The sequence below is a fragment of the Taudactylus pleione genome, unplaced genomic scaffold (assembly GCF_031769625.1).
Source record: "Taudactylus pleione unplaced genomic scaffold, aTauple2 ptg000991l, whole genome shotgun sequence".
In the NCBI taxonomy this organism is placed as follows: Eukaryota; Metazoa; Chordata; class Amphibia; order Anura; family Myobatrachidae; genus Taudactylus; species Taudactylus pleione.
In genome coordinates this window covers 101,092-115,619 of record NW_028285392.1, presented here as the reverse complement: position 1 = coordinate 115,619, position 14,528 = coordinate 101,092, and the positions used below count along the sequence as shown (strand labels likewise).

The 14,528-nt window shown below is 44.3% G+C and overlaps 1 protein-coding gene across 1 annotated transcript in view; it reads left to right on the top strand.

Annotated features, from left to right (window-relative positions):
- WDR97 (WD repeat domain 97) overlaps positions 1–14,528 on the top strand; it is a gene marked incomplete at its 5' end in the record, with an annotated part of 527,575 nt that overhangs the window by 448,996 nt on the left and 64,051 nt on the right. The window contains 3 exons of the mRNA XM_088460925.1: positions 1,854–2,066; positions 5,179–5,355; positions 11,123–11,244. Coding sequence (XP_088317051.1) covers positions 1,854–2,066; positions 5,179–5,355; positions 11,123–11,244 — 512 coding nt within the window. The remainder of the gene's footprint in view (positions 1–1,853; positions 2,067–5,178; positions 5,356–11,122; positions 11,245–14,528) is intronic.

Below are 14,528 nucleotides of genomic sequence, written 5' to 3'. Positions count from 1 at the left end.
CCCCCCACATCTGCTTCTGTATTATATGCCCTCCACATCTGCTTCTGTATTATACAGTGTGCCCCCCACATCTGCTTCTGTATTATACAGTGTGCCCTCCGCACCTTCTTCTGTATTATACAGTGTGCCCTCCGCACCTTCTTCTGTATTATACAGTGTGCCCCCCGCATCTCCCTCTGTATTATATGCCCCCACATCATCTTCTTCTGTATTATATGCCCCCCACATCTGCTTCTGTATTATATGCCCACCCCCCCCGCATCATCTTCGGTATGATATGCCCTCCACATATTCTGTATTATATGCCCCCCCCCCCGCATCTTCTTCGGTATGATATGCCCTCCACATATTCTGTATTATATGCCCCCCCCCCGCATCTTCTTCTGTATTATACAGTGTGCCCTCCGCACCTTCTTCTGTATTATACAGTGTGCCCTCCGCACCTTCTTCTGTATTATACAGTGTGCCCTCCGCACCTTCTTCTGTATTATACAGTGTGCCCTCCGCACCTTCTTCTGTATTATACAGTGTGCCCTCTGCACCTTCTTCTGTATTATACAGTGTGCCCTCTGCACCTTCTTCTGTATTATACAGTGTGCCCTCCGCACCTTCTTCTGTATTATACAGTGTGCCCTCCGCACCTTCTTCTGTATTATACAGTGTGCCCTCTGCACCTTCTTCTGTATTATACAGTGTGCCCTCCGCACCTTCTTCTGTATTATACAGTGTGCCCTCCGCACCTTCTTCTGTATTATACAGTGTGCCCTCCGCACCTTCTTCTGTATTATACAGTGTGCCCTCCGCACCTTCTTCTGTATTATACAGTGTGCCCTCTGCACCTTCTTCTGTATTATACAGTGTGCCCTCCGCACCTTCTTCTGTATTATACAGTGTGCCCTCCGCACCTTCTTCTGTATTATACAGTGTGCCCTCCGCACCTTCTTCTGTATTATACAGTGTGCCCTCCGCACCTTCTTCTGTATTATACAGTGTGCCCTCCGCACCTTCTTCTGTATTATACAGTGTGCCCCCCGCATCTGCTTCTGTATTATACAGTGTGCCCCCCGCATCTCCCTCTGTATTATATGCCCCCACATATTCTTCTTCTGTATTGTATGCCCCCCCATCTTCTTCTTCTGTATTGTATGCCCCCCCCCCCCGCATCATATTCGGTATGATATGCCCTTCACATATTCTGTATTATATTCCCTCTGTTACAACTCACGGATGGATAGTGGATGTTGGCTTTTATTTTGGGTTTGGTGAGACCTAGTACTGAGGCGTGGAGTCAGGCGTGTTGTACTCACCACGTCCCCTCACAAGGGGGTTTTGGATTTAGCTGCATGCAGGTTGCGGCCCTCAGATTTGGTCTCTAGCTCAGGCGCTGATGTACTCTGCAATGTAGAGTAATACGTCGTTGGAAGTACCAGCATGGCCAACAAGCCGGATCAGAACCAGACGGACAAGATGGTACCAAGAATAAGGCAGTAACAGGTCAGGAATGCAGCCGGGTGTGATTATAATAGTAACAGAAGAACATGCACATATAATCCACCAGGTAACATGCAGGATTACAGGATGTTTGACGACCTGAAGGCCTATCGATGGCTCCGGATCCTCCAACTGGGCCCACAAGCTGCAATATATCCTCTTCAGCCAATGATGGCACAGAGAGGAGGGGGCCCGCATACCCCGCATACCTTGCACCCATTATAAATACGCCCCTGATTGCACACCTGTCAACTGCTGCCAACACCTTTTTAATTTACGTTCATTAAGTGAAGTCAGACTACATTGCAGTAAGTTTTCCGTATAGGCATCATCTGTTTAAAGTCTAAAACTTTTCTTACTAGAGTTCCAGCCAGTCTCCGATCCCTGTGCGGCCTCCATCAGCAGAGCCTCGCTTACCACCTCTTCCAAACCTCCCAGAAAAGACGACTGCTCCTTCCCCAGAAATATACAAAGCGGAGCAACATGTTGAGGTACTGGAGGTCCATGAGATCCCTTCATTCATCCTACAGTTCCAGGAGAGGAGCTGGTTCTCCAGTGTTCTTCCAGATGTGCAGGTGATCAGAAAGGGAATAATCATTATTGAATTGAAAGTCTATAGTAGGGTTTAAAATATTACTAACGTTGGTTCATAGAGGTGGCGTCATTGTAACACACAATAGTCCCAACTTTCATTTAATTCATTTGAATCAAACGAGAACAAACAAAACAAAGTTGCCACAATATACACAATTCTTCCAGTGTAGGAATAACCGTGCCCATAAAAGCGTGAGTCAGATAGAGGCTGAGGGTCTAAAACTCGCACAGACAGAGGTGGAGTCCAGTAAGAGTGTCTGTGAGGCCCCGAGTCAGGCTGAGGTTGTAGACGAGAATTCCAGTTGTAGTTAGTACGATGACAGTCAGAAGATTAGTCAGCGACTAGAGCTGAAAGGGAATTCACAGGAAGCTCTCCTGGTCCCTATTAGTGACAGTGCGTTGTTCCCCTTCGCTGGGTAAAGTCTCAGTGCTGGACTGACAGCCCCTCCCTGCGACTCGCCTCCATTTGCTGTCTGTCGGTGATTTCCCCAACCCACCTCTAGTCCATGTCCTACCTAGTGTGTCAGTATAGTTCTCTGTCGTTCCAATTATATATCACGTTTTATTGATACTGTGTATACACAAAGTATGATGCTGCATAAACTTTGTTTCTCCATAACAAGTAAAGTATAATAATAACTGAGTATAACATAGATAAACGTGCATGTGACTTTGTATTGAGATGATGGCTTTGATGACCTGGAAGCTGAGGGAGAACTAGGAAAGATCCTGCAGGTTAACAGATCTTTCTCCATCTCTGGCATCTCTAATAAGGACAGTCTTCAGGTGCCCATCCACTAGACGATAACGATATTGTTCAATCGTTCATTAATCGTTAAGAAAAATGCCTAAAATGACAAGCAATGCGCGCTCCTGCTGGTCCTTTAGACATCTATCATTGGGCAAACATGCTGGATAACCTGACGATAATGTCAGGTTATCCAGCATATTAGGAGATGATTGATGAGCCTGCACTGACTGCTCGTTCATTATAGGCAAACATCAGTCTGAAGGGTTCTCCTATCTGTATTGATTGCCCTTATCACGGAGAGCTCTGGAGAGTTTGCACAATTCTCTTCTCTTGGCAATAGCTGCTTGTGAGAGGTCCTGGTACTCCAGGAGTGTGAACAGGCTGCATAACGTTAGCGGTTTATATACTGCGCTCTTTATCTTTGAGGCTTACAAAGTGAGCGATGGTGGTGGCCTACTGTCTGTAGGTTTGGGGCAAAAAAACCTGGTGAAAGCCATGGGGTCAGGTCAACAATCATTGTGACAAATAGACCCTAGAGAGACCCTTCCAGGCTGCCCTGATTCATGGGCTCAGGTTTATTTTTTTGGCTTTTCCAATTCCCTGCTGTGACGGTCATCGTTTCTATGGGTGTCACGTGGTTTCTATGGGTGTCACGTGAATATTCTGCATGTCACGCGGTGTCCATGCGCTAAATGTAATGGCCTCCGAACTTCCGACGCTGCAGGGATTTATGCGAGTCTGCCCATATTTTTTTAAAGTGATCCTTTTAAAAGCTATCCCAGCTTGGTTTATCACTCACGTTTTCTTTATTGTATAATAATCACTGGAATGCTCTGTAGTGTATATTAGTCACTATGATGCTCTCTGTACTATATGGTTGTCATTAGAATGCTATATGCATAGCACAGTGGTAACAAGAATGCTGTCTGTATTTAATTGTGGTCACTAAGATGCAGCCTGTATTTTATACTATGAGGCTCTCTGTCTTAGTGACTGAAATACAGAACCGTGGTTCCCAAACGTGGTCCTCAAGGCACCCCAACAGTTCAGGTTTTAGAGAGATCCATGGTTGAGCACAGGTTGTTAAATCAAATTTACTGAGGTACTAATTAAGCCACCTGTGCTCAACCATGGAGAGCTCTACACCTGTGCTCAACCATGGAGAGCTCTACACCTGTGCTCAACCATGGAGAGCTCTACATCTGTGCTCAACCATGGACAGCTCTACACCTGTGCTCAACCATGGACAGCTCTACACCTGTGCTCAACCATGGAGAGCTCTAAAACCTTGAGGAACATTTTGGGAACATCTCCACTAAGATGTTGTCTGTATTGTATGGTAGTCATTAGGATGGTCTCGGTATTGTGTCATCACACTGATGCAGAGTAAGTACAGATTGCAGGTAACCAGAAACACATGTATATAATGGGGCAGTGAGTATTCATCTAAGCGATGCGTTTCCATATTGCAGATACCCAGAGACACATGTATATAATGGGGCAGTGTGTACTCATCTAAGTGACGTGTCTCTGGGTATCTGTAATCTGGAAACACATGTATATAATGGGGCAGTGTGTACCCATCTAAGCGTCGTGTTTCCATATTGCAGGTTCCCAGAGACACATGTATATAATGGGGCAGTGTGTTCTCATCTAAGCGTCGTGTTTCCATATTGCAGGTACCCAGACACATGTACTGTATATAATTGGGCAGTGTGTACTCATCTAAGCGTCGTGTTTCCATATTGCAGGTTCCCAGAGACACATGTATATAATGGGGCAGTGTGTACTCATCTAAGCGTCGTGTTTCCATATTGCAGGTTCCCAGAGACACATGTATATAATGGGGCAGTGTGTACTCATCTAAGCGTCGTGTTTCTAGATTACAGGTTCCCAGAGACACATGTATATAATGGGGCAGTGTGTTCTCATCTAAGCGTCGTGTTTCCATATTGCAGGTTCCCAGAGACACATGTATATAATGGGGCAGTGTGTACCCATCTAAGCGTCGTGTTTCTAGATTACAGGTTCCCAGAGACACATGTATATAATTGGGCAGTGTGTACTCATCTAAGCGTCGTGTTTCCATATTGCAGGTTCCCAGAGACACATGTACTGTATATAATGTGTAAGAAGGCTTTATATTAGCAGAGTACTGTTGGTTCCAGTTATCGCCATCTCCACAGCCCAGTATAACATGTACTATGCTCAATCACTGCAATTGGACGCTTGCTGTAATGCATGATTGGAAATGAGGAATTGGCAGCAGCTAATACAGACTGTACATATAGAAATGTTACTGTCCTGGCTTCTTCCCTCTTCATCTCTCCTATAACTTGCAGACTGGACATTCAGAGTTTGAATCCTGCCTACTGCACGGCGTTCTGCGGGGAGATCGTGTAGTGCGCACTCAGCTCCTCCAGGCTCTCCAGACCCTGCACCAACAAGGCCACCTCAGAGATCCACAAAAGCTTTACCTCACCCTGAGAGAAGCCATCAACACCATGACGGGGGCACAGGTAATTTATACTACGTATCATTAGTCCAACACTGCTTATATGCAGACTACAAACCAAACGCTGGATATTTACCCCTCATTGCTGAGGGTTTGTCCTGGGCTAAGCACAATGGTCAACGTTAGCTCTCATCACAGTCCATCAGTTTTTTCTAGTATGAAGTTATATCTGCGTTCTCAGGAAATACATTTGCCAGATGTGAGGTATAGATAAGAGAGATGAGTGTGAGGTGTGAGGTATAGATAAGAGAGATGGATGTGAGGTATAGATAGATGGATGTGAGGTGTGAGGTATAGATAAGAGATGGATGTGAGGTGTGAGGTATAGATAAGAGATGGATGTGAGGTGTGAGGTATAGATAAGAGATGGATGTGAGGTATAGATAGATGGATGTGAGATGTGAGGTATAGATAAGAGATGGATGTGAGGTGTGAGGTATAGATAAGAGATGGATGTGAGGTGTGAGGTATAGATAAGAGATGGATGTGAGGTGTGAGGTATAGATAAGAGATGGATGTGAGGTATAGATAGATGGATGTGAGGTGTGAGGTATAGATAAGAGATGGATGTGAGGTGTGAGGTATAGATAAGAGATGGATGTGAGGTATAGATAAGAGAGATGGATGTGAGGTGTGAGGTATAGATAAGAGAAATGGATGTGAGGTATAGATAAGAGATGGATGTGAGGTGTGAGGTATAGATAAGAGATGGATGTGAGGTGTGAGGTATAGATAAGAGAGATGGATGTGAGGTGTGAGGTATAGATAAGAGAGATGGATGTGAGGTGTGAGGTATAGATAAGAGATGGATGTGAGGTGTGAGGTATAGATAAGAGATGGATGTGAGATGTGAGGTATAGATAAGAGATGGATGTGAGGTGTGAGGTATAGATAAGAGATGGATGTGAGGTATAGATAAGAGAGATGGATGTGAGGTATAGATAGATGGATGTGAGGTGTGAGGTATAGATAAGAGATGGATGTGAGGTGTGAGGTATAGATAAGAGATGGATGTGAGGTGTGAGGTATAGATAAGAGATGGATGTGAGATGTGAGGTATAGATAAGAGATGGATGTGAGGTGTGAGGTATAGATAAGAGATGGATGTGAGGTATAGATAAGAGAGATGGATGTGAGGTATAGATAGATGGATGTGAGATGTGAGGTATAGATAAGAGATGGATGTGAGGTGTGAGGTATAGATAAGAGATGGATGTGAGGTGTGAGGTATAGATAAGAGATGGATGTGAGGTATAGATAGATGGATGTGAGATGTGAGGTATAGATAAGAGATGGATGTGAGGTGTGAGGTATAGATAAGAGATGGATGTGAGGTGTGAGGTATAGATAAGAGATGGATGTGAGGTGTGAGGTATAGATAAGAGATGGATGTGAGATGTGAGGTATAGATAAGAGATGGATGTGAGGTGTGAGGTATAGATAAGAGATGGATGTGAGGTATAGATAAGAGAGATGGATGTGAGGTATAGATAGATGGATGTGAGGTGTGAGGTATAGATAAGAGATGGATGTGAGGTGTGAGGTATAGATAAGAGATGGATGTGAGGTATAGATAGATGGATGTGAGATGTGAGGTATAGATAAGAGATGGATGTGAGGTGTGAGGTATAGATAAGAGATGGATGTGAGATGTGAGGTATAGATAAGAGATGGATGTGAGGTGTGAGGTATAGATAAGAGATGGATGTGAGGTATAGATAGATGGATGTGAGATGTGAGGTATAGATAAGAGATGGATGTGAGGTGTGAGGTATAGATAAGAGATGGATGTGAGGTGTGAGGTATAGATAAGAGATGGATGTGAGGTATAGATAGATGGATGTGAGATGTGAGGTATAGATAAGAGATGGATGTGAGGTGTGAGGTATAGATAAGAGATGGATGTGAGATGTGAGGTATAGATAAGAGATGGATGTGAGGTGTGAGGTATAGATAAGAGAGATGGATGTGAGGTATAGATAGATGGATGTGAGGTGTGAGGTATAGATAAGAGATGGATGTGAGGTGTGAGGTATAGATAAGAGATGGATGTGAGGTGTGAGGTATAGATAAGAGATGGATGTGAGGTATAGATAGATGGATGTGAGATGTGAGGTATAGATAAGAGATGGATGTGAGGTGTGAGGTATAGATAAGAGATGGATGTGAGGTATAGATAGATGGATGTGAGATGTGAGGTATAGATAAGAGATGGATGTGAGGTGTGAGGTATAGATAAGAGATGGATGTGAGGTGTGAGGTATAGATAAGAGATGGATGTGAGGTGTGAGGTATAGATAAGAGATGGATGTGAGATGTGAGGTATAGATAAGAGATGGATGTGAGGTGTGAGGTATAGATAAGAGATGGATGTGAGGTATAGATAAGAGAGATGGATGTGAGGTATAGATAGATGGATGTGAGGTGTGAGGTATAGATAAGAGATGGATGTGAGGTGTGAGGTATAGATAAGAGATGGATGTGAGGTGTGAGGTATAGATAAGAGATGGATGTGAGATGTGAGGTATAGATAAGAGATGGATGTGAGGTGTGAGGTATAGATAAGAGATGGATGTGAGGTATAGATAAGAGAGATGGATGTGAGGTATAGATAGATGGATGTGAGATGTGAGGTATAGATAAGAGATGGATGTGAGGTGTGAGGTATAGATAAGAGATGGATGTGAGGTGTGAGGTATAGATAAGAGATGGATGTGAGGTGTGAGGTATAGATAAGAGATGGATGTGAGGTATAGATAAGAGAGATGGATGTGAGGTATAGATAGATGGATGTGAGGTGTGAGGTATAGATTAAGAGATGGATGTGAGGTGTGAGGTATAGATAAGAGATGGATGTGAGGTGTGAGGTATAGATAAGAGATGGATGTGAGGTGTGAGGTATAGATAAGAGATGGATGTGAGGTGTGAGGTATAGATAAGAGATGGATGTGAGGTGTGAGGTATAGATAAGAGATGGATGTGAGGTATAGATAGATGGATGTGAGGTGTGAGGTATAGATAAGAGATGGATGTGAGGTGTGAGGTATAGATAAGAGATGGATGTGAGGTATAGATAAGAGAGATGGATGTGAGGTGTGAGGTATAGATAAGAGAAATGGATGTGAGGTATAGATAAGAGATGGATGTGAGGTGTGAGGTATAGATAAGAGATGGATGTGAGGTGTGAGGTATAGATAAGAGAGATGGATGTGAGGTGTGAGGTATAGATAAGAGAGATGGATGTGAGGTGTGAGGTATAGATAAGAGATGGATGTGACGGGGAGAGATGGGAGGGGGAGAGATGAGAGATGGATGTGAGGGGGAGAGATGGATGTGAGGGGGAGAGATGGATGGATGGGAGGGGGACAGATGGATGGGAGGGGGACAGATGGATGGGAGGGGGACAGATGTGAGGGGGAGAGATGGATGGGAGGGGGACAGATGAGATGGATGGGAGGGGGAGAGATGGGGGAGAGATGGGTGAGAGGGGGAGAGATGGGTGAGGGGGATGAGAGATGTGAGGGTGAGGGGGATGAGAGATGTGAGGGGGAGAGAGGTGAGGGGGAGAGATGGATGAGGGGGATGAGAGATGGATGAGGGGGATGAGAGATGGATGAGGGGGATGAGAGATGGATGAGGGGGATGAGAGATGGATGAGGGGGATGAGAGATGGATGAGAGATGGATGAGGGGGATGAGAGATGGATGAGGGGGATGAGAGATGGATGAGGGGGATGAGAGATGGATGAGGGGGATGAGAGATGGATGAGATGGATGTGAGGGGGAGAGATGGATGTGAGGTATAGATAGATGGATGTGAGGTATAGATAAGAGATGGATGTGAGGTATAGATAGATGGATGTGAGGTGTGAGGTATAGATAAGAGATGGATGTGAGGTGTGAGGTATAGATAAGAGATGGATGTGAGGTGTGAGGTATAGATAAGAGATGGATGTGAGGTATAGATAAGAGAGATGGATGTGAGGTGTGAGGTATAGATAAGAGAAATGGATGTGAGGTATAGATAAGAGATGGATGTGAGGTGTGAGGTATAGATAAGAGATGGATGTGAGGTGTGAGGTATAGATAAGAGAGATGGATGTGAGGTATAGATAAGAGAGATGGATGTGAGGTATAGATAGATGGATGTGAGGTGTGAGGTATAGATAAGAGATGGATGTGACGGGGAGAGATGGGAGGGGGAGAGATGAGAGATGGATGTGAGGGGGAGAGATGGATGTGAGGGGGAGAGATGGATGGATGGGAGGGGGACAGATGGATGGGAGGGGGACAGATGGATGGGAGGGGGACAGATGTGAGGGGGAGAGATGGATGGGAGGGGGACAGATGAGATGGATGGGAGGGGGAGAGATGGGGGAGAGATGGGTGAGAGGGGGAGAGATGGGTGAGGGGGATGAGAGATGTGAGGGTGAGGGGGATGAGAGATGTGAGGGGGAGAGAGGTGAGGGGGAGAGATGGATGAGGGGGATGAGAGATGGATGAGGGGGATGAGAGATGGATGAGGGGGATGAGAGATGGATGAGGGGGATGAGAGATGGATGAGGGGGATGAGAGATGGATGAGAGATGGATGAGGGGGATGAGAGATGGATGAGGGGGATGAGAGATGGATGAGGGGGATGAGAGATGGATGAGGGGGATGAGAGATGGATGAGATGGATGTGAGGGGGAGAGATGGATGTGAGGGGGAGAGATGGATGTGAGGGGGAGAGATGGATGTGAGGGGGATGAGAGGGGGAGAGATGGATGTGAGGGGGATGAGAGATGGATGTGAGGGGGATGAGAGATGGATGAGGGGGATGAGAGATGGATGAGGGGGATGTGAGGGGGAGAGATGGATGTGAGGGGGATGAGAGATGGATGTGAGGGGGATGAGAGATGGATGAGGGGGATGAGAGATGGATGTGAGGGGGAGAGATGGATGTGAGGGGGAGGGATGGATGGGAGGGGGAGGGATGGATGGGAGGGGGATGAGAGATGGATGTGAGGGGGAGGGATGGATGGGAGGGGGAGGGATGGATGGGAGGGGGAGGGATGGATGGGAGGGGGATGAGAGATGGATGAGGGGGATGAGAGATGGATGAGGGGGATGAGAGATGGATGAGGGGGATGAGAGATGGATGAGGGGGATGAGAGATGGATGAGAGATGGATGAGGGGGATGAGAGATGGATGAGGGGGATGAGAGATGGATGAGATGGATGTGAGGGGGAGAGATGGATGTGAGGGGGATGAGAGGGGGAGAGATGGATGAGAGGGGGAGAGATGGATGAGGGGGATGAGAGATGGATGAGGGGGAGAGATGGATGTGAGGGGGAGAGATGGATGTGAGGGGGAGAGATGGATGTGAGGGGGATGAGAGGGGGAGAGATGGATGAGGGGGATGAGAGATGGATGAGGGGGATGAGAGATGGATGAGGGGGATGAGAGGGGGAGAGATGGATGTGAGGGGGAGAGATGGATGGGAGGGGGAGGGATGGATGTGAGGGGGAGAGATGGATGTGAGGGGGATGAGAGGGGGAGAGATGGATGTGAGGGGGAGAGATGGATGGGAGGGGGAGGGATGGATGGGAGGGGGAGGGATGGATGGGAGGGGGAGGGATGGATGGGAGGGGGAGAGATGGAGGGGGAGGGATGTGAGGGGGATGAGAGAAGAGAGGGGGAGAGATGGAGGGGGAGGGATGTGAGGGGGATGAGAGAAGAGAGGGGGAGAGGAGAGAGATTTGTGGGCTGAACATCTGTCCCTATTCCAGGCTTATGAAGATTGCGAGTTCCTCTGGTCCTTACTGCGCTTCATGACTGATCTGTCGGGGTGGAGCTCAGAGCTGGTATTGGAGCTGCTGGTGACTTGTGTACTGGTGGAGCCTTCCTACAGGTAGGTGTGCACGGATCTATCCATCATGTTGCTGTATGTATACAGGCCTCCTTTTCTTACTGGCTTAGTAATTATTCTGATTTTGTAGTTAATGTTTTGTTAGCTCATTAATGTGCATCATGCAGCGTGGAAGTATCGAACATCAATATTAAGCAGATCCCCGTTTGCAATATGCAATTATTAGCAATAATATATCAATGCTGATACTTTGTAAGCACTGCGAGTTTCTTTTTAAGATGTTATTCAAAACTAAAGGCCCCATTTAACCGAGAGTGATTAGGCTATTATCACTGGTTACTTATGTTATGTGCTATGTATATATATATATACAGTGATTAGGCTATTATCACTGGTTACTTATGTTATGTGCTATGTATATATATACAGTGATTAGGCTATTATCACTGGTTACTTATGTTATGTGCTATGTATATATATATATACAGTGATTAGGCTATTATCACTGGTTACTTATGTTATGTGCTATGTATATATATACAGTGATTAGGCTATTATCACTGGTTACTTATGTTATGTGCTATATATATATACAGTGATTAGGCTATTATCACTGGTTACTTATGTTATGTGCTATGTATATATATATACAGTGATTAGGCTATTATCACTGGTTACTTATGTTATGTGCTATGTATATATATATACAGTGATTAGGCTATTATCACTGGTTACTTATGTTATGTGCTATGTATATATATATATATATACAGTGATTAGGCTATTATCACTGGTTACTTATGTTATGTGCTATGTATATATATACACAGTGATTAGGCTATTATCACTGGTTACTTATGTTATGTGCTATGTATATATATATATACACAGTGATTAGGCTATTATCACTGGTTACTTATGTTATGTGCTATGTATGTATATATATACAGTGATTAGGCTATTATCACTGGTTACTTATGTTATGTGCTATGTATATATATACACAGTGATTAGGCTATTATCACTGGTTACTTATGTTATGTGCTATGTATATATATATATACAGTGATTAGGCTATTATCACTGGTTACTTATGTTATGTGCTATGTATATATATATATACACAGTGATTAGGCTATTATCACTGGTTACTTATGTTATGTGCTATGTATATATATATACAGTGATTAGGCTATTATCACTGGTTACTTATGTTATGTGCTATGTATATATATACAGTGATTAGGCTATTATCACTGGTTACTTATGTTATGTGCTATGTATATATATATACACAGTGATTAGGCTATTATCACTGGTTACTTATGTTATGTGCTATGTATATATATATACACAGTGATTAGGCTATTATCACTGGTTACTTATGTTATGTGCTATGTATATATATATATATACAGTGATTAGGCTATTATCACTGGTTACTTATGTTATGTGCTATGTATGTATATATATACAGTGATTAGGCTATTATCACTGGTTACTTATGTTATGTGCTATGTATATATATACAGTGATTAGGCTATTATCACTGGTTACTTATGTTATGTGCTATGTATATATATATACACAGTGATTAGGCTATTATCACTGGTTACTTATGTTATGTGCTATGTATATATATATATATACAGTGATTAGGCTATTATCACTGGTTACTTATGTTATGTGCTATGTATATATATACACAGTGATTAGGCTATTATCACTGGTTACTTATGTTATGTGCTATGTATATATATACAGTGATTAGGCTATTATCACTGGTTACTTATGTTATGTGCTATGTATATATATATATACACAGTGATTAGGCTATTATCACTGGTTACTTATGTTATGTGCTATGTATATATATACAGTGATTAGGCTATTATCACTGGTTACTTATGTTATGTGCTATGTATATATATACACAGTGATTAGGCTATTATCACTGGTTACTTAGCCTAATCACTGTGTATATATATATATACAGTGATTAGGCTATTAGTGATTTACCTGCAGACTTTCAGATTTAATTTGAGGGTAATTACATCCATATCAGGTGAACGGTGTAGGAATTACAACGGTTTCTATATATCAGTTATTTCCTGTGTATTACTGATAGCAGACTGTATTATACATAGCTATACGTCTGGTATGGTATGAGGAGATGATCAGTGCTGCGCTCTGTGTATCATTAGTACATACATAACCCCCACATTCCTCTCATGTACCATCTCATTCTCATATAACATCTCATATAGGGGGAGATGTATTAACGGTGACATCGTCGTTGCGGTATATCCCCCCCGACTTCGAGTACATACCGCGGTTCATTACCGCGGTATGTACCAAGGATTTCGCAAAGGACAGTCCTCTCGATGAGAGCTGTCCTTTGGGATGCGCCTGGGCAGAGGGACTTCCGGGTTGAACACCCAGAAGTCCTTCTGCGCATGCGCAGAAGGGCGCGGGCTGCGGGGGCTCATGGGCGGGATCCGATCGGATCCCTCCCGGCCCCGAGCGTTGCGCTAAGAAGCCCATAGGCTTCTATTGGGTAACGCCTCCTGAAGGTGGAGTTACCTAGCGATGCGAAGCGCTGCTTTCTGCTGCTTAATACATACGGGGAATGCGGTAAATCCCCTGAAAACGGCATTTTCGGGGGTTTTACCGCATTTTGCCGTTAATACATCTCCCCCATATATCTGTTATTTCCTTTGAATTTTAATCATTAATTTTTTCTAATGTCATTTATTTATATTGCTGTTATATGACGTAATATTATATCATTGCACTTGTATCTGTACCTAGTCTCCTACCTCCCCATTCATCATATACCCATCGCTTTCTTCTCTTCCTTTAATTAGAGGCTTTGGCACATACAGGGGTAACTTTTATTCTGATATCTACCCTGACCCCTATATCTGACCCACAGCGCTACACCCTTATACACCCTTATACACCCTTATGCAAAGATCTTATTGGCGCCTACTCAGCTACTAACCCAACTGTACATATATTACCAAGTGGCCAGGAAGGGACCTATAGATGTATAGCAATTCCTTATACACACATATGCAGGGTCGTAGCTAGGGAGGTGCGGCCGGTGCCATCGCACAGGGCACCACATGTCAGGGGGTGCTGTTTGTGGCTGTCAAATTTCTGTTTATTATCATTCTCACTTGTAGATTCCTCTTATTTCATCCCCAGCATCTCCTGGCCTCCCCTATCTCTTCCCCGGCCCTTCCCCATGAGGCCATGGCCCTCTCTCTGGTGCACTATATTATGTCCCTATTTATCCCCAGCATCTCCTGGCCTCCCCTATC